Consider the following 23718-nt stretch of genomic DNA (forward strand, 5'->3'; position numbering starts at 1 on the left):
AGGCCGCACGTCCGCCGCGCAAGGCGAGCTATCACAGACGCGGCTCCCAACAAGTAAAAACACCTTTGACTGAACAAAATACCATCATGTTAAATGAAATTCATCAGATACAAAAGGAAAAAAATAATGAAAGTCACAATAGAAATAAAATACAGACTAAAAGTTGCAGAATAAGCTTAGAATAAAGAGTTGGGTTTGTTTGTTTGTTTGTTTATTTATTTATTTATTTATTTATTTATTTATTTATTTTTGGTATTGAACTCATGACCTCATACTTGCCAGGTAGGCGCTTATACCATTGAGCTAAATCCCTGGCCCAAAATCAAGGCAAGATTTGTGTGTGTGTGTGTGCAAGGGATCAAACTCATGACAGTGTGCTTGCAAGGCAGGTGCTTATGCCTGTGAGCTCAATCCCCGGCAAGAGTTGGATTTTTAAAAGATAACTAAGACCAATAACACTTTAATTAGAATAACTAAGAAAAAAAGGACAGAAGTCCTAAATTTTAAAAGTTATGAGGTAAAAAAAAAAGAGTGTTACAATTAATACCACAGAAATGATAATTAAGTGTGATCATAAAAATTTAACTCTAACAAATTTGAAAAGCTAGTAGGAATGGACACATTTCTGGACACATATGACCCACCAAAAATGAATGAGAACAGAAACAAACCTGAACAGATAAATAAGAAGTAATGAGAATGAATCAGTGATAAAGTCTCCCAACAAAGAAAACTCAGACCGGAATGATTCCACTGCAGAATTTTACCAGGCTTTTAAAGAACTAGTAGCAATTCATGTCAAACTTTCACATAGAACTGAAAGGCAGAAAACCCTTCTTGACTCATTTTCTGAGGCCAGAACTACTCTGTTACCAAAACTACAGAAGGACAGAACAAAAAATTATAACTATAATATAATGTGCTTCATGAACATAGATGACAAAATTTTGAACAAAATATGAGCAAATTGAACTTAACAGGACATCAAAAAGACCACAACATGATCAGGTCAGTTCCATCTCAGGGTTAGAAGTGTGTCTTAATATACACAAATGAATATCAAAACAATAGAATGCATGATAAAAATCACATGATCATCTTAATAAGTATAGAGAAATAATTTGATAAAATTCAACATTGCTTCCTGATAAAGACCATGAACACTTTATGTATAAAATGATTCTACCTCAACATAAAAAAGGCTGTATGTGACAAGCCCACCACAAATATTATACTGAATAAGGAAACATCGTTTCTTCTAAGATCAGGAACAAGATAAAGATATCCGTGATCAGTACTCTTCTGCACTACAACACTAGAATTATTATCCAGAGCAATCAGATAACAGAAATAAAAGGCATACTCATTAAACTACTCCTGTTTGCAGATGAAATAACTGCATATATAGAAAAACATAAAGACTCCAAAAAAGGCTAATAGACCTGAAATATAAATTGATAAAAGTAACAGGATAAAGAGTCAATATAAAAAATAAGTGGTTTTATAAATATCAGTAACAAATTTGCTGAGAAATAAACTATAGAAGTAATCCTATACATAAGAGCTACAAAAAATAATAAAATACAATACCTAAGAACAAATGGACACTTTGCAGAAGTCCAAACGGACAGTGGAAAAGGAGAATTTTCTGTATCTCTGATCATTTGAGAAATATAACTTAAAACAACACTGACATTTCATCTTCAGAAAGAACAGCTACCACCAAGAAAACAATAAATACTACCAAGGCCGCAGTAAAAAAGAAACACTTCTACATTATTGGTAGGAAAGTAAACTAGTAAAATCATTATGGAAATCAGTATAGAGATATCTCAAAAACTAATACTAGAAATTCAATTTGACCCAGCTCTTCTCCTTCTAGGTATCTTCTTGAAAGAATTAAAGACATCATATGGCACTGATACCAGTCTACCAATTACATTTATATCAGTGCAACTCATATATGTCCATCAACAGATGAATGAATTTTTAAAACAAAGTGGTATTTATACACAATGGAGTACTACTCTGCTAGGAAGAATAAATTTGTGTCATTTGTAAGAAAATGGTTTTGTCTTAAAACCATATTACAAGAAATAGAACTGACACACAAGTTTAAATATTCTATTGTTTCTCTTATATGAGAAATCCCAAGTATAAACAAAGAGCAAAATGAAAGACAGATAATAGGGAACAGGTAGAACTTTTGCAAATGGAAAGGAGCTCATGAGATGGAGGGAAGTAAGAGGTAGGAGAAGAGAAAGAACTGTAAAAAGAATTAGACTGTGTTATACACTTGTACCCATTCCCCAGGACAAATGTAATCATGTAATCAAACATATAGTAATACATTTTTTTTTAAAAAAGAACAAACCTGGGGCCATCAAAATACTTGAACTTGTTGAGATATACTGCAAGGATGTAATAATCAAAACAGTATGGTGTTGGCATGAAAAAATACATGCACATCAATAAAACAGAATAGAGATCCAACCAATATGTCTATCTTCAGCCAACTGATTATTTTTTAAACAAGATTTTGATATGCAGTTCATGCTGGCCTTCAACTCATTTTGTAGCCAAGGCTAACCTTGAACTTGCAATCTTCCTGCCTCAGCCTCCTGAGTTCTGGTATTACAGGTATGTGTCACCACACCCAACAAGTAATTAATTCTTGACAAAGGTATCAAAAACATACCATAGAGAAAATACATCTGTAGAGTAAATGATATTGAAGGAAGCTGAATATCCATGCTGACTAAAACTTTATCACTATCTTCCTATAAAAATGTTAATGCAAGCTCAATCAAAGACCTACATGCAAGATCTGAAAAACCAAAATTCAGAAGAAAATATATGGCAAACACTTTTGAACACTGGTACAGTGATTTTCTGCACAAGACTACCAAAATTGACAGTCCTAACAAATTTCTGCACAGCAAAAGGAAGAACAGAGTGAAGACACAAAATTTCAGAAAATATTCGTCAACAGTCATCTAACAATGGGTTAGTATCTAGAATATATATAGGTACCTAGAATATATGTAGAACTCAAACTTAGCAAAACAAAAATACACAAAAATTTAATTTGACACTTTCCAAAAGAAGAAATACAACTGGAGAAGAAACGAATGAGAAAGATTGCCAATATAATTGGTTAGCAGGAAGATGCAAAACAAACCTTTAATCTAACCCCAATTATAATGATTATAAAGAAAATAAACACCAGCTTGTAAGTAGAGAAAAAGATACTCAGCGGCACTGTTGGGAATGTAAATTAGTACAGCTATCATGGACAACAGAATGGATGCTACTCAAAAAAACTAAAAGTGTATGTATCATGTGGGCCAGTTATCCCATGTCTAAACATATATCCAAAGGAAATAAAATCTGCATACCAAAAAGATACCTACATGCTGATTTTCACTGTAGCCCAACTCCTGATAGCTGTATACAGAAAATGTAGTGTATACCCAATTAAGTGTTATTAAATCCTACAGAAGACTGAAATTCCTGCAGTGATGTGGTACATATCTATAATCCCAGGCATATGGAAGACTAAGGTAGAAGGATCAAATGCACAAAGTTCAATTTGAAAAAATGAAATCCTATAATGCATAGCAAAATGGAAAGGACAAGAGAGAAAACAGTAAAAAAGTGATACACACCTTATTCCTGCTGTTACACAGTATGTTGGCTCCACCCCTGGGAGGGAGTAGCACACACACCACCAATCCCAGTGCCTGACAATAAACCAATTACAAATGCTAGATTCAGCCACGTCCATGTTTGCACAAGACTTGAGGGGCCATCTGACATAAACCATAACACATGTCAACCAATATGGTTGAGACAGGTGTCCCTTCTCAGTGTTTGCCTTTTTACCCAGGAAGTGCTAAGAAGGAGCAAGTATATAAGGATCAATGTTTTTCTAGATCTTCTATTCCCATTGTGAGAATAAAAGGGAGTTCTACAACTTGGCCAGTTCTGGATATTCTCAATTCACCATTTTCTTCATTGCAGACACCACAAAGAGCACCATATTAAACTCAAGAGGATCATGCATTTATACTTTACTCTTCACATGGCCCTGCACATAACATTTTTGCCTTCTGTCTCCACTTCTCTTCTGCTTCCAATCTGAAACATTAATTAAAAACATAGCTTATATATATCATCAGTGACAACAATTACACCAATTACACCTCACTTTCTTACTCTGTACCTGAGCCTGGGCACTCTCCTGAGGACACAAGTTCCCTATAGCCCTTCCATTTTCCTACCGCAACTCTTAACCACTGGGTACAGGGAAGTGGGAAGGTTTTCCCTTTGTATCTTGATGATTTGAAGGCAATTTCATTACCCCTTTTGTCTAAAAACTGAAAGGAAAGATGGGTTTTGAACCTCATGTCATTGAGTTATATCAAATATTATCCTTGATACTGTCACTCCTCTCAATTCTAAAACTTTTAGCTCCTGGGTCACTGCCATGTTATTCATTACTATTCTTATCTTAGTTCTTGAAATCTTAAAGATGAAGATGAATTATCTGATTCTGTTTCCAAGAGAATTTAAAATGATACAGAATTTTTAAACAAAATGATAGGAAATTAACAGTGGTTATTATACCACATGTTATTGTCTTCAAAACAGTTGTTCAGATTACTAAATATAGACAAGCAAATTTGATCAATCAATGTAAGCGCTGACTCTTCCTTTCAATGAACTAATGCAGTCAGTGCAGTTACTTCACCTACCATATATATTTTTCTTTTCCTTTTCTCCTTTAACCCATCCTAGTTGTTCTTACCTTTTAAGAAGTTTTTTTTTTCCCTTCATAATATCTATTTGTACATTTTGGATCTTATTTACTCTTTTGGTTTCTTACAATAGGGAGACACTATGATGTTCATACATGTGAGTCTGATTTATTTCATTTATAAGTATGGTCTCAAGTTGCATCCATCTTCCTATAAAAGCCTCATTTATCTTTCTTTATAGCCAAGTAGTGCTCCATTGTAGAAAAATGCCACATCTTTTTTATCCATTCCTTGGTTGATGGGCATTTGGGTTGTTTCCAAGTTTCAGTTATTACAAATTGTGCTGTTATAAACATGGGTGCACATATATCACTGCGGTATGATGTTCTCAGTTCTTCTGGAAAATATCCAGAGAGGGAAGTGCTGGGTTGAATGGGACCTCTACTGCTAGCTTTTTGAGGAATCGCCACATTCATTTCCACAATGATTGCATCAGTCTATACTCTCCCCAACAGTGGAGAATACTTCATTTTTCCCTACAGGCCAGTCAGCATTTCTTATTGGATAATTTTTTTTATGATATGTTTCTGAAGATAGAATCTTACTGTTTTAATTTGCACTTCTCAAATAATCAATCATGTTTAACATTTTTTCATATATTTATTTGCCATTTGTGTCTCTTCATCTGAGGAGTGTGTATTCATTTGGTCTTATTTCCCTAGTGCTGTCTCATCCATTTCTCATATCCATTCCCTTAACTCACTGGGATGGACCACATTGTGTCCCTTCACTCTCCAAATGCATGTACCAAAACCCCCAAACCCAAACCCCATTGGGGTAGTTTTGCCTAAGGGAGCTTTGGAGGAGAATTAAGTTTAGATGAAACCATGAGGGTGTAATAGGGTTAGTGCCCCTGTAAGATTTGGCACAGAACTTTTCCTCTCCATGGTTTGTGAAATAACCACAAGAAAACCACCACTTACAAACCACGAAGATGACCCTCACCAGAAACTGTGACCAGGTTAGAATCTCAACCTTGGACTTGCTACCTCCAAAACCATGAGAAGACGCGTTACTGTTGTTTGATACACCCCGTCTCTGGTAGTTTGTTCAGAAAACAACTAAGACAGTATTTATTCTGAGTATATCACAGCCTGTTGTTACTACTATTAAATGAGAGAAGTGAAGTATAGGGAGGGCTTTCTTGTGGAATTTTTTATTTGGGTTTATTTTTTATCAGTATGCTCTGTTGTTTCTTATGAGATGGTCACGGGTTTATGTGAATTTGACCCAAATTCTAATTTAGAACCTACTACTTACTAATTGTATGACTCCAAGCAAATTCCTTAAGTTTTCATTTAATGTTTTCACTGGCAGAGAAAAGTTAATATCACCTATGATGAAGGTGAAGGATTGGTTTACATACGGCAAAATCATAGCATTGTACTTGAGACTTCAAATGTATGATGGTCATAGATTTGTATCTTTTTGATATTGTCTCTACTCCAGAGTCACACTCAATATAGTACCCTATTGGGCCTATACTCTTTAGTTAGGCTACTGGGATTAAAACTCCAGTTCTGCTGTCAATGTCTTGTGAGCCTGAGAAAATTTTGTAGTTATTCTGTGCCCCTGTAGTGCATAAAAGTATTACCTTATTATGTCATCGTGAGAACTATATAAGAATAAACACTAGAGTTTGGCAAACTACAGGCTAAGCAGCTTGCTATGTTTTTCAATTTAAGTTTTTTCAATTCAAATTTTATTGGAACACAATTGCAATTTATTTAGGTATTGTCTAAGACTGCTTTGTCATTACAACTAACGAAGTAAGAATTTACAACAGAGACCATCAAACATACAAATTTGGAAACATAAACTACCTGTCCCCATACAGAAAAGCTTTACAGATCACTGATATGAGATGGCATTTTTAAATGACACATACAATGTAAAATTTCAAGCAATAACACATCTTTTTTTTTAATTTTGAAAAAGCCTAATTCAATGTGCTCAAAATTTTATGAGAAAAAGTCCGTGCTGAAAAGCTGAAGAGTCTGTGCTAGAAGCCTAGACATGGATTTCTGAAGGTGACAGTGAAGACTGGAGCTCCTCCAAGGAAACAGAAGTGGGATCTTCTTCTTCCCATTTTAATTCCATCCAAGCTACTACCCTCTCGGGTGGTACCACCCATACCCAGGTGGGTCTTGCACCTTCAGTCAGTCAGTCATCCAGATACACCCAGAACTGTGCTAAGTCAATCAGCTAGACATTTCCTATTCAAATTAACATCATGGTTAACTATAACACTTCTCTCAGCTGCCTGAACCTTTATAAGCTAGAGAATGTCTCAAGAAGAAAAGTAAGGTAAGATGTCAGAGTGAAGTTTTCTTTTTCTGTGAAACTATGGCATATCAAATTATGCCTTATTAGCCTAACATGAATTCTGTCTCTTCAAACCTTAAGGCTGCTAAAAAAATGTGTTACTTGGTATCTCACCTTTTTACTCATGACAATTATAAACTAGTAAGTGTTTTGAAGAACAAAGCAGCATAGAAATGGCATACCTCATTCAGGGTATTTCCTTTTTCTTTTGAGTCTTAGTCTCTTAATTCATGGCTCACTTGGAAGTTCTCAAACTCTTTAAAACACACTGCTGTTACTGTATTTTGTTGAGCTTCTCTAATAACTCTAGGAATGAGAAACTGTTTGGAAGACTTAAAATGGTGGAATAAAGACAAAGTACAGCTCCTCCTGGATCCAGAATTGAGACACCTACCAAACAAAAACTGAATGAAGAATAAAAAGTAGCTCTCTGGGAATCAGAAGGGCAGTGAGAGGAAAACTAGAAACTATAGAGAAGCTGGAGACATGGAGAAGAATACAGGGAAAAGAATAAGGCAGTTTGGAAAGTTACCCTAAGTCCCGTAAAGGAGGACCTAGCTCTACTAACACAAGGCAAGCCAGGAGAAACTTTCAACTCCAGGAATAAGCAGCAACAGAAAGTCCATGATTGTTGAAAACCACAAAAAATAGTAGGCAGCTTTACTCGAAAAGTGACTCCTTCTGCATGCTGGGCTAACAGTGCATTATCTTCTATGCTGGAGAGTATTTAATTGCAAGTTATTTTGGAAAGGTGTTAATGTTTAAGACTGAACTACAGAACAACTACACCTGAGGGTTTCTGAGACCACTTAAGCAAGTGACTGGGTGGGAGATGGCCCAGGAGCTAGTCACACAGAGGAGGTGGGCTGTACGTAGACTTCTTGAGAAATTTGAGGATATTGAGTGAGTTCTAACTCAGGCTATAGTTCACTCAGGCTTGCAAGGACCAAGTGGTGCTACTCTGAGTTGAGAAGCCAGGCCTGTTATATGTGTCTTGTAAAGGAGGCTGGTTCTGAAAGTGCCAGCATGAAGGCCAACAGACTGTTTGAACCATTGACCCGCTGCCTACATCCAACACAGAGCTCAGAGATCCGCCTGCTTTTCCCATATCTTCATGGGGCACTGACAGAGAAGAATCCAAGATCAAATAGCAGAATTAAGAAAAGCCAAGAAACAAAGAAGTTATATTTTAGGTGAGCTCAAAGATAATATAACTAACAGATAATAGATTTAATAAATCCCATGATCAGTGAGCTTACACTCACTGATACAAATGATAAACTAGAGGAGCTGAACAAGACAAAATATAACTTGAACATTTATCAAAGAACTAAGAGTCTTTGAAAAGATATTAGACAAAAATCCAAGTGATAAAACTTCTGTTGAAGCAATGTAAGTGACCCACGAGAAGATGATATCAGCACTAGAAGGTGAGTCTAACGCAGGCGACCATATACTCAGGAATCCCTTAAAAACAAGAGAACATGGAAAGTGGATCCAAGACACAAAGAAGACTAATCTAATATTAATTGGAATTAGTGAAAAATCAGAATTTAGTACAAAAGGCATGAAAAACTGGTTTACAGAAATAATGACAGGAAACTTTCCAGGTATAGGGAAGGAATTTAACACAGAAAGATGTGAGGCACACAGAACATCAAATAGGCATAATCAGAAAATAACGTCCCCAACACATGCCATAGTCAAAAGTCCAGATATTCAACACAAGAAAAGACTCTTAAAAGCTATTAGAGAAAAAGCAAACAACCACATATAAAGGTAAACCCATTAGAGTTACAGCAGACTTTTCAATACAAACCTCAAAGGCCAGGAAAGCTTAGAGAAAAATGCTTTAAGGCCTAAAAGAAAATGACTTCCAACCCAAAATAATATATCCTGCTTAAATGTCTTACAAAACAAATGGATAAATAGTCTTTTCATGACAAACAGCATCTTAAGAAATTCATGACCACTAAGCCAGCACTCAAAAAATTCTCAAGGATAACTTAGAAAAAACAATGGTGCCAAATAGTCTAACAGAATGAATACATCAGGTAGGATGAGCAGTTAGACAGAAGAGAGAGAAATTAGTCAGCACAAAAATGTAATACAGTGATAGGAATAAGCCAACACTTTACAGTAACGGCTGTCAGTGTGAAGTCTCTACATCCCAATCAAAAGGCAGATTGGCAGATTAGATTAAAAAATGAGATAAAATTATGTACCGCATATTAGAGACATTTTATCTAAAAAGAAATTCACATAGACTAAAAATCAATGGATGGAAAACAATATCCCATGCACTAGGACCCAAAACAAGCAAGAGGAGGTATGCTATTTTCAGACAAAATAACCTCAAGTTAAAACTAATCATAAGAGGCATAGAATGTCACCATATGCTAGTTAAGGGAACGAACCAACAGGAAGAGATAACAGTAATAAATATAAAAGCTTTGAATACTTCATCTGGGAAATCAGTGTGGAGATTCCTCAAAAAGTTAGACTAGAGGTCCCATTCAACCTAGCTACTCTTCTTCTGGGTATTTTCCTAGAAGAATTAAAAATACCATGCCACCGTGACATATGTGCACTTATGGTTATAGCAGCACAATTTGTAATAACTAAGTCTTGGAAACAACCCAAATGCCCATAAACTATGAAATGGATAAAAAAATATGTGTTATTTTTATGTAATGGAGTATCACTCAGCTATAAGGAAGGATAAATTTGAGGCTTTTATAGGTAAATGGATGCAACTTGAGACCATACTCATATGTGAATAAATAAATCAGCCTGGCATGTGTAAATATCATACTGTTTCCCTAGTGTTAAAAACTGAAAGAGTGAATAAGATCCAAAACGTGCAATAGACACATGAAATTTAAAGGGAAAGAAACTGCTCCAAGGGTAAGAACAACTGGGATACGGAAAGGAGAAAAGAAAGAAGGAATGAAAATGTGTGTGTGTGTGTGTGCATGTGTGTGTGTGTGTGTGTGTGTGTGTGTGTGATAACTATACTACTAATCTGTTCACTGAAAAGAACAATTGTTTTCATTGTTTGATCATTTGATCACTTTTTCTTGACTATATATTGTAATCTGAACAACTACTTTGAAGACAATGTGAAATACATTATCCAGTGTTAATCTCCTATTATTTAGTTTTGAATGTCTGTATCATCATTTTTATTCTTCTTTGTTATTGTTTTTCAAGAAAAAACACTACTAGACATAATAGAGATAAGCATCAATAAAATTATAATTAGGGACCTCCGTACCCTGCTATAAAAAGAAGACTAACTATATAAAAAAAAGTAGTATCAAAAGTATCAAAATTGAACCACATCTTTTTAAATAAAAGTGCAAGAAATTTATTTCTATTACATGCCTGCCTGCTTTGCATGGGTTGTTGATACAGAAGTCTGTTTTCAAGGGTGGTTGGTTCTCATCACTTCCTCTGCTTAACATCTCCACTACAGTCACCATCACCCTGTGTTTATTGGTCTTTCACTATGCTGCATCCACAGTGACACAGGTCACAACAGTCGTTGATCTAAGAGGCAACATGGGAACAAAGAGAGGGAGGGAAAACTGTGAATGAGTAGAAGGGACCAGATGTGAAGTGATGACAACCTTCCATTCCAGAAAGGGCTGTGAGAGGGAGAATCTGAAAAGGTGAGCTGTAAGCAGCCTGGGTGGAAGCTCCTAGCTAACACTGTGGTCTGTGTAGCAGTGAGGGTTAGGCTTGAGAACACTGAAGAGCTAAGTTAGTGTGATGGGGAGACTTAGAGCTCACAGACACCTCCGTGTAGAACATCAGTCTGCTGGCATGGTGGTGCAGCCTCAGAGGCCAAGGCAGTAGGATCACAAGCTCGAGGCCAGCTTGTATAACTTGGTGAAGCTGTGTCTCAAAATAAAATAAGAGGTCAGGATGTAGCTCAGTGGCAGATCACTTTCTTGGATACATGAAGATCTGAGTTCATCTGCCAGCACTGAAAAAAAAATACCCTGAGAACTCTTCCCACCAAGTGTTCTGGTCTTCTCAGAGTACACTGTTCTTACCACAAAACCACACTTTAGTTTCCTACAAGCTCCCCCAGAAGCCCTGGGAAGAAGCAAAATCCACACAGCTTTCCCTAGCCAGTAGGTTCTCTATTGCTTAGCAGAGAGGCAGGATGGTTACTTGGTTTCCCAGCTTTGTAAGTTCCAACATGGCGCAGATCTCAGGAGACATTGGTGGCTCTCCCCCTAGAAGGGCCACAGTCTGCTACATCACTACCACTTACCAGGGAGGCAAGCTTCTTGCTTGGTTTCCCAACATCCTAAGTTCCAACATAATGCGTATCTCAGGAGCTGCTGGTGGTTCTCCCCCTGGAAGGGCCTCAGTCTGCCACACTGCTGCCACTTACCAGGGAGGGGAGGTGCTTGCTTGACTTCCAGCATCCTAAGTTCAACATGGTGAGGATCTCAGGAGCTGCAGGTGGTTCTCCCCTTGGAAGGGCTGCAGTCTTTTTTCTGGTTTTCAAGACAAAGTCTACCAAATGACTAAGTCTGAAAAACAATAGTCATTAGATAACCTTTCAAGTCAAAAATGGTATTTCATGAAAATGGTAGCTAAATCAGCTTCCAACAATCCCTAAAGTGTTTTGGTATCCAACAGAAATGCTTTAGCCGTTGTTTCAATCTTATCCCCATAATGTACAAAGATACATTCTTCAGAATCAAAAGTTAACTAACACTTACAAAAATTATTGAACTAAAATTTGGACACCACATAACCTAAAATATAAGATTGTAACAGATGTTAGCACACTGACAGAGTTGCACAACTTTAACTACAGTCAAGTTTAGGAGACTTTTGTTAGCCTGAATCCAAATACTCTGCCTGCTCTCTCATTTCCCAATCCCTCCCTAGCTCAATCTAGGTAATCACTGAGGACTCTGTGTCTTCATAGGTGAGTTAATGGAAACTTTTTATATCTCATCAAAAATTCTTAAACAAATTTGGTATATATACATGTGCATATTCATTCAGATACATGACAAATCCTCATCCATGAAGATTTCTTGTAAATTTTCCCATTTGCCAATGTTTATCTGTAACCCCAAATTATTTATTGCACTTTGGCAGTCCAGGACACATTCAGGACACAGAACTTTCACTTGTATCCATCCCAGGTAGGGTGAGGTGAGTCCCTACAGACTGCTTCAAATCCTAAAGTATATACAAGTGACCATTTTCAAGCCTCTTTAGTTCCATGCTTTGGTACTTTTATGAGTCTTGTGAATGTTTTGCTGTATAAAATCCCTCTACACATAGTAATGAAGTGCTGTCTTACATTGCTAGACAGAAAAAAATGTGTCTTGGCTAACTTTACTTCAAGCTTAGCGATTATAAAGTTTTGACAGTAAATCAACAATCTATTTTAAATAAGATGTTTTTAAACAGAAAGCTACATCAAACAAGGTCACACTGTGAATGATTGATGAAACCTTAACTGGAGCCTCAAAAGATTCTTCTCTGGCATTTCCCTAAGAGATGTGGTTCAGAATTCACTAATCCAAAATTTGCAATGAGTTCACAGAATATAACTGCTAAGAAAAAAGAGCATCAATTATGCTTACACATATATCCATATCTACATGTGTATATGCATACATATATGTAAATAATTGTGTTTGCAGGTAAATAATTCAGTGTTTACTAACAGAGTTTACTTCTACTGCTTTGATTTCCTCAAAACACTGGTACTTTAATCTATTATTGCTTTTGCATTAGCAGCACAAACATCACACACTGTAGAAAATAACATCTCAATATTATTCAAGTGTGACAATACTGAGGCTATCCTTCCAGGGTTAAAAAATAGTTTCAATGTCTAACATACCAATTGTATTTAGTTTCTGCCTTGAGCTAATTTCATTATGTTTCTGTGTGTTATTCATTCATGGAAGTAGTATTTCAAATGTTTTGAAGTATCGTCTTCTCAGGACTTTAATTAGCTACAAATATACATAGAAGCAAAAGCATGCCTTGTTTTTCATTTCCTGGTCATTTTTAGTTAATGTCTTTAATTAACTGCTCTTACATTATCTCTAAATTAATTCCATCAAGATAGAAATTAAGTAGCTTGTAGATTGTCCATTTACACATCTTAAAGTAGAATGCGATAATATTCAAACCATGACTCAAGGGAGTTATAAATAGAAGAGATAAACTTGGTTTGAGATGCTGCCAAAATAAAAGGAAAAAGGGATCTTCTTTATTTTTAAATTACAGATATTACAGCCTATATGGAGGAATATACAAATGCATTACTCATACTGCTTTCCTGTCTAAAACATAATTGGATAGAAGGAAAAGAAAATGACTGTAATTCCAAATGAAAGAAAAAGAGATCTGAGTAGATAAAAGGAGATAAATTTGAAATGAGCGTTAATAGTGAAAAAAATTGATAAATGATTAACTGATACATGTCAGAAGGCATTTTACATAGAATTCCATCTTGCAATGGATCCGACCTCTCCATCCTGACGAAGTCTCTTCTCTTACCTCCTTTGTCATGTCCTAGCCACACGACAAGATTATTAAAGGTAAGATTTCCTCCTTCGAGAGATGATGCTTCAAGAAACTAGGCTAATCTGGTAAAGTCCTTCTTAGGGCCCACAGGGTGCTTCTCAATCACCCAGACTGTACAAAAAGTACTCATGACCTGAAAGGAAATAGAAATCCTCTCTGCCAATTCTTCTACACTCACTATAGGGCAGATAGTAATAGAATTTTCTCTCCATAGAGAGAAGAAAGGAAAAGCAGGGAATCATTTTCGCCTTGCCTCTCAAGCACAGTTTTGGAGTTTCTGACTGCGAGAATAAAACTCGGCTGGACTCAGCGTTGAGTTAGGAAAGCATAAAGGACCCTGTGAGCAGATGCCCCACAGGCACCATTGTTTCTCTCTGAGTGTTCTATAAATCCCTTCAGCTATGTTCTGTCAATGTTTTCTCATAATCAGAGGAAGGTGGGAGAGTCTCAGCCCACTGTAGAGGCAGGAGAGCAGTCACCCCACTCCTGAAACTGAACGGCAACTGTAGTGGGGTACACGGCAGAGAAGTGGAGAGCCCACTGTCCTGGGAATGCCTTCAGTGTCCCCTGCGACAGAGATGGCAGCTGAGGGGTGAGGCCACTTTGCAAGAACCTAAAGACCCAGAAAAAGGTAAAGGCATTCCCAGAAGAAATGGTTCTAGCAGGAAGGCAGCTGGCCATCATGTCTTAATCTCCTGCATAGCTCTAGGGTCAGTAAGCCAAAAGAATACTTTGTACTGGATATTCGTATCTGTGTTTCTTACCAATTATCTTCTCATTGTGGTTTTACTGGGTTTTCTCTGGAATTAGGAAATGACGCAGGAAATTCAAGTCTCTCATTTGTTAAAACAAATTCCCTTGTTTGGTTTGCTGTTCTGTTCCTAAGGCATGCTTCCTTTAGTATCTTAGCTTTGTTCTTTTTCTACTCATTTTGCTAGAGACAGGATCAGTTGAGCCCAGTGTGGAAACATACAGCCAGGTGTGTGTTAGTGTCTTTATTGCTCCCACTTTGAAACTGGTTAATAGCCTTTATCAGCAAATAAAACTTCAAACAGTACACAAGTAAAGTGATTCAGAAAGCCATAAAAAGTCAGGGAAAAAAAGCTGGATGAACTCCAAAAAAAGTTCAGCTCTAGGTCTACACTGATCTCCATAGTAAATATAGAAACCTAACATGTTTATTGGCCTTCTTTTGATTATAAGTCAAAATTATTACACTGTTTTCACATCTATACATACCTTCTTAGTTCAGCCCTTCCAGAAAAACACTCAAACAAAAGTATTTTTAAAGATAAAGAGGCAAAACTGTATTCAGATTATACACTTATTAAAGTATAAGTTTTCTAGGGCTCATTTGACATTACGCCATATGCATAAATAAGCAGAATCTTAAAAGCTAAACTTCGGTTTTGTAAAATATCCATCTATCTTTTGTTCAATAAAGGAAGTCAGCATCTCTGAGAAAGCTATGTTATAGAGTACTCTTTCAGAAGATAACCAGCTGGTTAAAAATAAATAAATAAACCACTAATAAATAAACACAGAGGCTCAACCCTATAAGGTAACTCCATATTAACCTGCATTTCTGCGCCTAGAAGCAGTAAAGTTGAAATAATTGGAATCACTCACTCTGAACAAGAAGACCTGAGATCATGATTTTTACTCATTAAATATTGTGAAGTTGTCAGATGGAAAAGAATTTATACTTACTGTAGGTAGGCCTAAAAGAGAAAATTTGTACACTACTGGGGAAAAAATCTATAGGAAGGAAATATTATGGGTAAAAACAATTTTGAACATTATTATTAAAAAAAAAGAAAACTATGTGATTTTGGAATGAGAGCACCGTGTCCAAGAGATGAAAAAGGAAAGTGTTTGACACCGCTCAGGACCTCAGATGGTAGACAAGGAAGCCAGTGATGCATGTGTGTGTGTGTGTGCACATGTGTGTGCATGTGTGTGTACACACCCACATGTGCATGCTGTAGAAAGGTGACCTAATGGTTAAGGAAAGCTCCCAAGTGAAAAAGTAAATAGAAGTAAAATGAATTAAAGAGAACATGCTAGGTATAGCAAAGGAGCAAAGGCCAAAAGCCCTCCATATTGGAGTTCCTATAAAAATACAAAAAATCAACTATCAATTTTAAATGTGGAACAGAACTATTGTATGAAATTATAAAACCCCCAAAACTATCTAGACGTCAGGCTAAATGTGAATTATCCATGAAGCATGTTCTTTATGTCTCACTTATTATACTGTTGGAGAAATAATTTTAATACAACAGGAAAGTGAGACATAATATGTTTCATGGATAATTCTTGGAGCTCACCTTTAATGGAACCAGACAAGGGGAAACCTAAACTTTTGTGACACGAGCACCTTCAGACATTAGGGGAAAACAGTTTCTGAATGCACCCTTTTGGACATGAACCCATCAACATTAAGAGTCAGTTGTCACTTGCTGACGTCGCAGCTCCTGGTAGGGAACCTGACCCTATGAGCTTCGTACTTCTGTGCTCCCTTCTTGAAGTCCACTATCCATCAGTACAAACTCTCACCTATGCAGTAGCTAAGGGCTTGAGACTATGAATCTGGATCACGTGTTTTTAAGGCAGGAAAGCAGAAAGAGGTAGTTCAGTATTTTGGTTTAAAAGGAAAACTTTTCACACACATTCCTTTTCAGGAGCATCTTAGTTCCATGCTAGTAATACACAGTTATGGTAAGAATGTGGCAATGTACATTTGTTCATTCAGTGAACACTTGAGTATGTTTATGCCAGGCCATCTGCTAGATGGTCACTCATGGGAAAGGTCAGAATAAATACATGGCACAAAGCAGTGCACTGTTTGAAGAAAAAGACCACCCAGCGAAACCACATTTGAGGTAGGGGCGCAAGAAAACTTTTTTTGTGGGGAATATTTGGGAAAAACCATGAAGGAAATGAGAGGACCTTGGGGAAGAGAATGACTGGCAGAGGTGAACCAGATGTGCAAAAGTCCTCAGGAATGACGTCAACAACAAATCAAGCCCTCAGAACAGGAGATAATGCCGCACAGAGAGCACAGGCAGTGTGGCTGGGGAGGAAGGCACACCACAGAAGCTGAGCAACTGCTGAGTCCTTAACACTCTGCCGATCGCCACAAATCGCCAACACCATGTGTTTCATGCGTTTTCATCAAAGCCCTAAGGCAATTTATTACTGGAAATAATTTGGAATAAAGTGGTTTTTTTTTCCATTTTGCTCAACCCTAGTTCACCTGCCAGGTCCAAAACAAAATTTCTTTGCATAAGCACATTACTTCTTCATTTGCTATATAGTAACTAGAGGCCAGCAAAGAAATAAAGTAATGTAAACCAAGTTAAGAGGCATTAGGTCTATAAACAAAATTTAGAATATAAATTCAGGACCCAGATTAAACAGTACATGTACCTTTTCAACTGTAACCTTTGCAAGAAAAGACAGGCAGATCAATGGAGCAGAACTGGTAGTCAAGGAATCTACACACACACACACACACACACACACACACACATACACACACACACACACACACATACACACTGATACAAACACATAGAACTTCTTACAAAGGTAGCACTTGAAAGCAGAGAAAAATGTAGATTCCTCAACAGTGTATCAGGATGACTAGCCAGGCATTACAGGGGAAAAATGAAGATGAATCACCACTACTTATGTCAACATAAATTCTAGTGGATCAGAATGTAAAAAATAAAAAATAAAAATTGAATAAATTAAGAAAACATCAATATAAACACAAAACATCCCGCCACCCAACTAAAGAAAGCCAAAGTAAAACTGATTATCAAAAAACTTCAAAAGAAAACATTACTACATCTAGGTAAAAACTACAAACCCATAAAGGAATAAGGAGACTAATGTGGTAGGAAATTTTAACAGAAAACAAATTCATCAATTCATAAAAAGCTTGGACAAATTAATTTTGGAAGACAAACTAACTTCCACTCCTCTTAAAGTGACACAGCAAGAAAAGAAACAGAAGCCATTTTTAAACATAGGTGCAGATCCACATTTAAAATTAAAGGGTTGTAAGAAATGAAACTTACTTGTTGTTATAACAACAAATTCTAAACAGCCCAGCAACAAGATTGATGAGCATGCAGGAAACACTTCCCTATACCATTCTTAGTGGAAATATATAATTGGTACAGCCTTTCTGCTAGACAAGTTGGTTATATACATAACAATCTGAATGTCTCAAGCCCTTTAACAATTAGGCTTCAAGCCATTTGTCCCCAAAGATACATTTTCATACATATATAAAGATACAAGTCTCAGGCTGCAGGGCAGAGTCATAATAGGACGGATATGAAAGAAAATGAGCATGTACCAATGAGAAATGAGTTAAACAAAGACACCACAATCATACTGTTGTCTCCACAATAGCCATTAAAAAGTCTGCACCTCACTTAGTCTAGGACAAAAAGACTCCTAAGATATAATGCTAAACAATAAAATCAGGACCAAGGCATTATAAATGCTCTGTGTACATATTCTTACACACAAGAAAAATATACCAGCAAGGACTAATCCTGGAAAGTAATCCGTCTTGCTCAGAGTGGCCAAGTTCACTGGTTTCTTAACCCATAACCATAAGGAAAATGAGCTGCAAAAGGCAGACTTAGCTGCAGATCTGTCAGACTCTGCACTCGCTCTGTTAATCACCATGTTCTATTCAACGGTGCAGAGAGGAAAGGAGCAGCAAGAAACAAATGATAAGACTTTTCCTGCTTTCTGTTTCCCCAACAACCTTGGATAAAGATGAGCAGACCTGTAGAAAAGGAAAGACATATTCATCTTTAGGTCCTTGAGAGGAAAAGGCTGGTACAACAGAGGAGTTTTTAGCTGTCTTCTCTCCTCCAGGATGACCCCAAAAGATGAGCAGAATTTGCCAATATTTAGAACATTTGACTCCTAGGTGTGTTTTAGATATACAATCTATCGCTGGATTTCTTAACTTGTGGCCATACATGGAACTAAGTGTTTCTCTTACTGGCTTTAATTAAATTCTAGTGGGCTTAAAAATTAAATTAAATAAACCTCCAGCCTTTATGAAATCATTGTGAATTAAACATATTTATCTATAGCCAGACATCATTATTATATCATACGCTGCAAACTCACTAAAGAGAGAAGAGAATTCTCAGACCAGTTCTGAAATTTGCAATGCTAGAATCTGGAAAAACTGCATTCTAACCTGTTTGTTAAGTTGTTTTACGACAAGTACATTAGTAATAGATGTCTTGTCCTCAAATGTTTGAGTACAAACCCTAAAACCTGGGTCAGATCTGGGCATGTTGGCACATGCCTGTAAACCCAGGAGGCTGAGGCAGGAGGATTTTGCAAATTTGAGACCAGCCTAGTCTGCAAAGTGAGCCCAAGACCAGTCTGAACTTCAGGGGACCCTATCTCAAAAAGACAAAAAAAAAAAAAAAAAAAAGGACGGGTCAGGATAGAGACCAAAGGCTATCTCTGTGCTTTCTGATCCATTTGAAATGACCCCGGCAGAACCAGGGTGAGCACAGAGTCTCAGCTTGGCCAATCAAATTTAAGAACTTGAAGTTGAGAATAAAGTCAGTCACAGTCTATTCAATATGGAGTCAAATAATGGGTTGTTTCCTAAAGGGAAAGTTCATGGTTTCCTGCTCTTGAAGTTCTCACAATTCCCCTGACATTGACTGTCTTAAAATATCTTCCATCCTATGAGCTATATCAGTATCCTTTTCATTAAGCTATCTAGATTCTATCTAGATGCTATTTTTTTCTGTTTTCAACAAAGCACTGCCAATAAACAGTATTGTGACCTACCCAATACTGTATGCACTTCTCATTTTCCCTTTAGAACACAACTTGATTTTGTTTGGTATAACAGTATTCATATTGCATACTGGTTATGGCTTGTGCCTAGTTGTCCGCACAAAGCCTCATGCAATCACAGGGGTGGGCTTCTAGAGTTTGTGATCGACTCATTGTTTAATGCTGGCATTAAGGTTTTGAGTGCTACAACTGACCTAGGCAGTAGCCTGTATACAATGTAAGGTAGACAAAGAGGCTTGTCTTGCTCGCTCTCTTGTTGCTTCTGCTGTCTTCCACCACTCAGAACTGTTGCCCCTCTGCCATGTGCCACTGTGCCTTGGAGCCAGTCAACTATAGGCTGAAACCTCCACAAATGGAGAGCCTCCTTTAACTTTGGATGTTGGGTGTTTTGTCTCAGCAATGAGAGAAAAGTAACTAAGACAATATTCAGTCTCCCAACCTCCCTAGCGGTAACACTCAGATGACCCAGTCCTAGCCAGTGGGAAGAGCAGAAGTCAATGAAGGTGCTTCCTGAGAACCCACTTCAATATGGCTGCATACCCGAGGTTTTTATACTATATGCCTTTTGTACTCACTTGCCTTTCTGACTAAAAGGCAGGGATAGATGGAGCCACCAGCTCATAACACTGAGATTGTCTGCCACACATTAAGGATGCAAAATAGGAACTGCTGAAGAGCCCATCTTCTTTCACATCCTTGAACATCTGTACCTGTTCCACTTCCTGACTTCTGTGTGAGAATATAAACCCCACTTGGTTAAGCAGCTTGGACAAGTTTCTGAAATGAACAGCTGAACATAATCCCCAAAGATGCACCATCCGTCCTTTTGTGAAGTCTATGTTATGCTTTCAATTCAAAACAAGTGTTGGGAGAGAATCTAAATTGAGGCGAGAAGGGAAATATGACAAGCAAGGACAGGTCTGCCCTCTAGTGACCAAATTACACAATTACAGCATATAACCCATTCAAACAGAGTAGGTGATAAACAGAAATGCAACCTAGTACCCTCTTACCTGTGGCTTGGTTTTCTTTAGTCTCAGTTACCCGCAGTGGATGGTGGTTGAAATTATTGAGTAGGAAATTCTATGAACAGAATTCTTAAGTGTTTTTAATAGCATGCCATACTGTGCAGTGCGATGAAATTTCACACTATCTCGCCCTGATCGTGAATCAGCCCTTGGTCCAGCGTTCCTGTGCTTGATGTGCTACCCAGGTCTTAGCCACAGAGTAGCTGATGGATTACCAAACTCATGCTGAAGCACAGTGCTTATGTTCAACTAACCCTTATTGTATTTATGATGGTAGAAACAGAATATTGCAGGCAGTTCAGATACACCAAAGAGAAACCAAAAGTATTTCTTTTAAGTGAAAAAGTGAGAGTACAGTGAGATGTTTTGTGATACAGGCCACACATACACGGCTTTTATTACAGTATATTGTTACAATTATTCTGTGTGGTTCTATCTAATTCATAAATTAAACTTTATCATAGCTATGTATGTATAAAATGATAAATATAACAGATATGGTACTATATTGGGTTTTAGGCAATCACTAGAGATTTTGGAATGTGTTGGTAGATAAGGGGAGAACTATTGTACAAACAGCTACTATAAAAACAGGACAGAAAGAATCTGTCTGACAGAGGAGGGAAAATCAATAGCAAAGGTGGTAACTGGTCCGGACCCTGATGAATAGCTGGAATTCCGATAGGAATAGTGCACAGGCCAGGCATCGAGTGTGAACAACCGCTGGTGAGCATACTGAAGCCTGGCAGTGAAAGGCTTCCTCATACCCCAGGACCATGTAAACATTTCCTAACAATAGAAGCTGTCATTTTTAGGGTACTAACCAGCTCCAGTGCTTGCATATGCATTTTCTCCATAAATTCTCAGTACAAGGAAGGAAGGAAGGCAGGCAGGAAGGCCACAAAAGGAAGGAACTTTTATTTATGCCCATTCTATAAATAAAGAAATTAAAGCTACAAGAAGTTAGTTTCTTCAGCATGATAGAGCCAGCCAGCAGTAGAGATGGCATCCTGACACAGAGCAATCTAACTCCAGAACCCAGCCTTTTAAACAGCTCTGCTCAAATGGTGATGATGATCTCGTGAAAGACCTTACTGAAAGATGAACGCGGCCACTGGCACACAGAACTAGTGTAATCTAATGACTAAGAAGAATGCCAGGGATTTTTTTATTGATTCGTTGTTTATGCATGTGATATGAACAGTGGAGTTCATGTTATGAAATTGGTACATGCATTTAACATAACTTAATCATTCAGGGAGATCATTAAGTTTTTAGGAGCATTTTATTGATGAGAACCTAGACTAAAAGTAACCAACGCTTCAAGACTTGAAGTTACCTAAGCATCACTGATCGAGAAGAGGATTGAGTCAGTTCCCAAGTATGTAATTCTTGTGTCAACAATCCTTGTGACCAAGGAGAATAATGCAGACACAAGAATTTCCCAACACGCAGAGTCCCACAAGAGCCATGCACAACAGAAATACACCTGTGAGCAGAAGGGAAGCCTCATGAAGGAAAATGAGCCCCTAAGATGCTAGCATGCCTTAAAAAAGTGCTCAGAATTGCTTAGAACCAGTGACTTCTCACCTATTCCAAAAGGAGTGACTACTAAAATTGTTTTCACCCTCCTCCCATAACCACTTATTGTAGATGTGCGTTAGTGGGACTGAGTTTTAAATCAGCAACACAGAATCAAAAAGATTCCAACAGCATTATGAAAGACCCGCTCTTTTAAAACAACTATATCCTTGGTAAGGCACGCTTTTAGTTGTGTTACTGAACTCAGAGGAAACAAGAATAATTCACAAGGGAAGCTACGACACTCATACCCTCACGCTCAATACCCCAAATTAAACTTAAAATAGAGCTGTAAGCTTGTAAGCAGTATTTCATTTTTACAATGAAATCTTAAATTTATAGCAAACTGGGTGGGGGGGTGAAGGGTGACTCTGAGTTGTATAAAATAACCCAAGAGTTCTAGAATAAACTAAAGTAGTCCAACACTGCTAGCACTCCTGAGTCCCAGCCTCAAGTGAAATATCTCTCTCAAGGAAACTATATCTGAATTAAAATCAGCCTTATATTCTCACAAATGAAGATCACCAGACACACCAGGAGATGACCCAGCATGGCTGAGAGTCAGCAGGGGAAAACAGGAATAGAGTTGGACTTCTCCCCCAACAAGGTCTCAAGATATTGGAATGTGAGAGTCTAATCTGAAATGAAACTCATGAGGTTTCATGGGACAGTATACAAAATGACTTAAACAAAGGATAGCATCGAAAGGCTACCAATGAAACACATTTTGCTGTATATTATAATATTTATAATACAAAAAATACATTTTTTATTATCATTGGGTAAGACAAATAGAAGATTAAAATCATTGAAGAAAAAGTTGTGCATTGGAAGACAAATCTAAAGAAATTATTCAACAACGTGGAAATGAAATAAAAATTCCCAAATGAAAGTTTGTAGAAACAAAATTGTAAGATGCAAAACTCCTAAATAAATTTTATCAATTAATTATTGATAAATGACAAATTTTATCAATCAAACATTCATGTATGAGTGCAAAATTGGTTAACAGAGTAACAGAGGAAACACTAATTATATACAGTAAAAAGTATCAATCAAAACAAGTATGTATAAAGAAAACAGACAAAATGGAAATATAAACTTTTCAACAGGATATAAAATCATGCCAAAAACATCTAACAATTATTATTCTTCATAGTTAAAGAACAGAGATACTTGTTTTAAGGTCAGGAATAAGACTAATCACTGCTTTGATTCCATATTATACTGGAAAGTTTAGCTGGAAGAGTAGAACCAAAACAAAGTATGCTACTCTTCATGAAAGATCAAGGTGAACAAACATCCCCAGAAGTGAGCACGCCTAATGCTGGATTATGGTCTCCAGTGCATTCTCCACTCTGAGAAGCCAGGCTTCTCGGAGAAATTAATGACTCCATGATTCCAGGAGATAGGGCAGATTGAGATTCTAGCAACCTGAAATATTATAGAATATTCTAGAAAGAAAGAAGTGCTCAAAATAAGATGATGGCATATCACAAGGAAACAGGAGCTAGCTTTAGGCATGG

At 37.2% G+C, this 23718-nt stretch overlaps 1 protein-coding gene across 1 annotated transcript in view; it reads right to left on the bottom strand.

Annotated features, from left to right (window-relative positions):
• Nucleotides 1–9941: 9941 nt before the first annotated feature.
• Nucleotides 9942–23718, bottom strand: part of LOC134471742 (uncharacterized) — a 36397-nt gene continuing 22620 nt past the window's right edge. Inside the window, exons 3-4 of the mRNA XM_063231375.1 lie at nucleotides 11554–11695; nucleotides 9942–10697 (exon numbers count right to left, since the gene is read on the bottom strand). Coding sequence (XP_063087445.1) covers nucleotides 10641–10697; nucleotides 11554–11695 — 199 coding nt within the window. The 3' untranslated portion in view covers nucleotides 9942–10640. The remainder of the gene's footprint in view (nucleotides 10698–11553; nucleotides 11696–23718) is intronic.

The sequence above is a fragment of the Cavia porcellus genome, unplaced genomic scaffold (assembly GCF_034190915.1).
Source record: "Cavia porcellus strain 051 isolate PalLab524CR breed Dunkin Hartley unplaced genomic scaffold, mCavPor4.1 scaffold_19, whole genome shotgun sequence".
Taxonomy (NCBI): domain Eukaryota; kingdom Metazoa; phylum Chordata; class Mammalia; order Rodentia; family Caviidae; genus Cavia; species Cavia porcellus.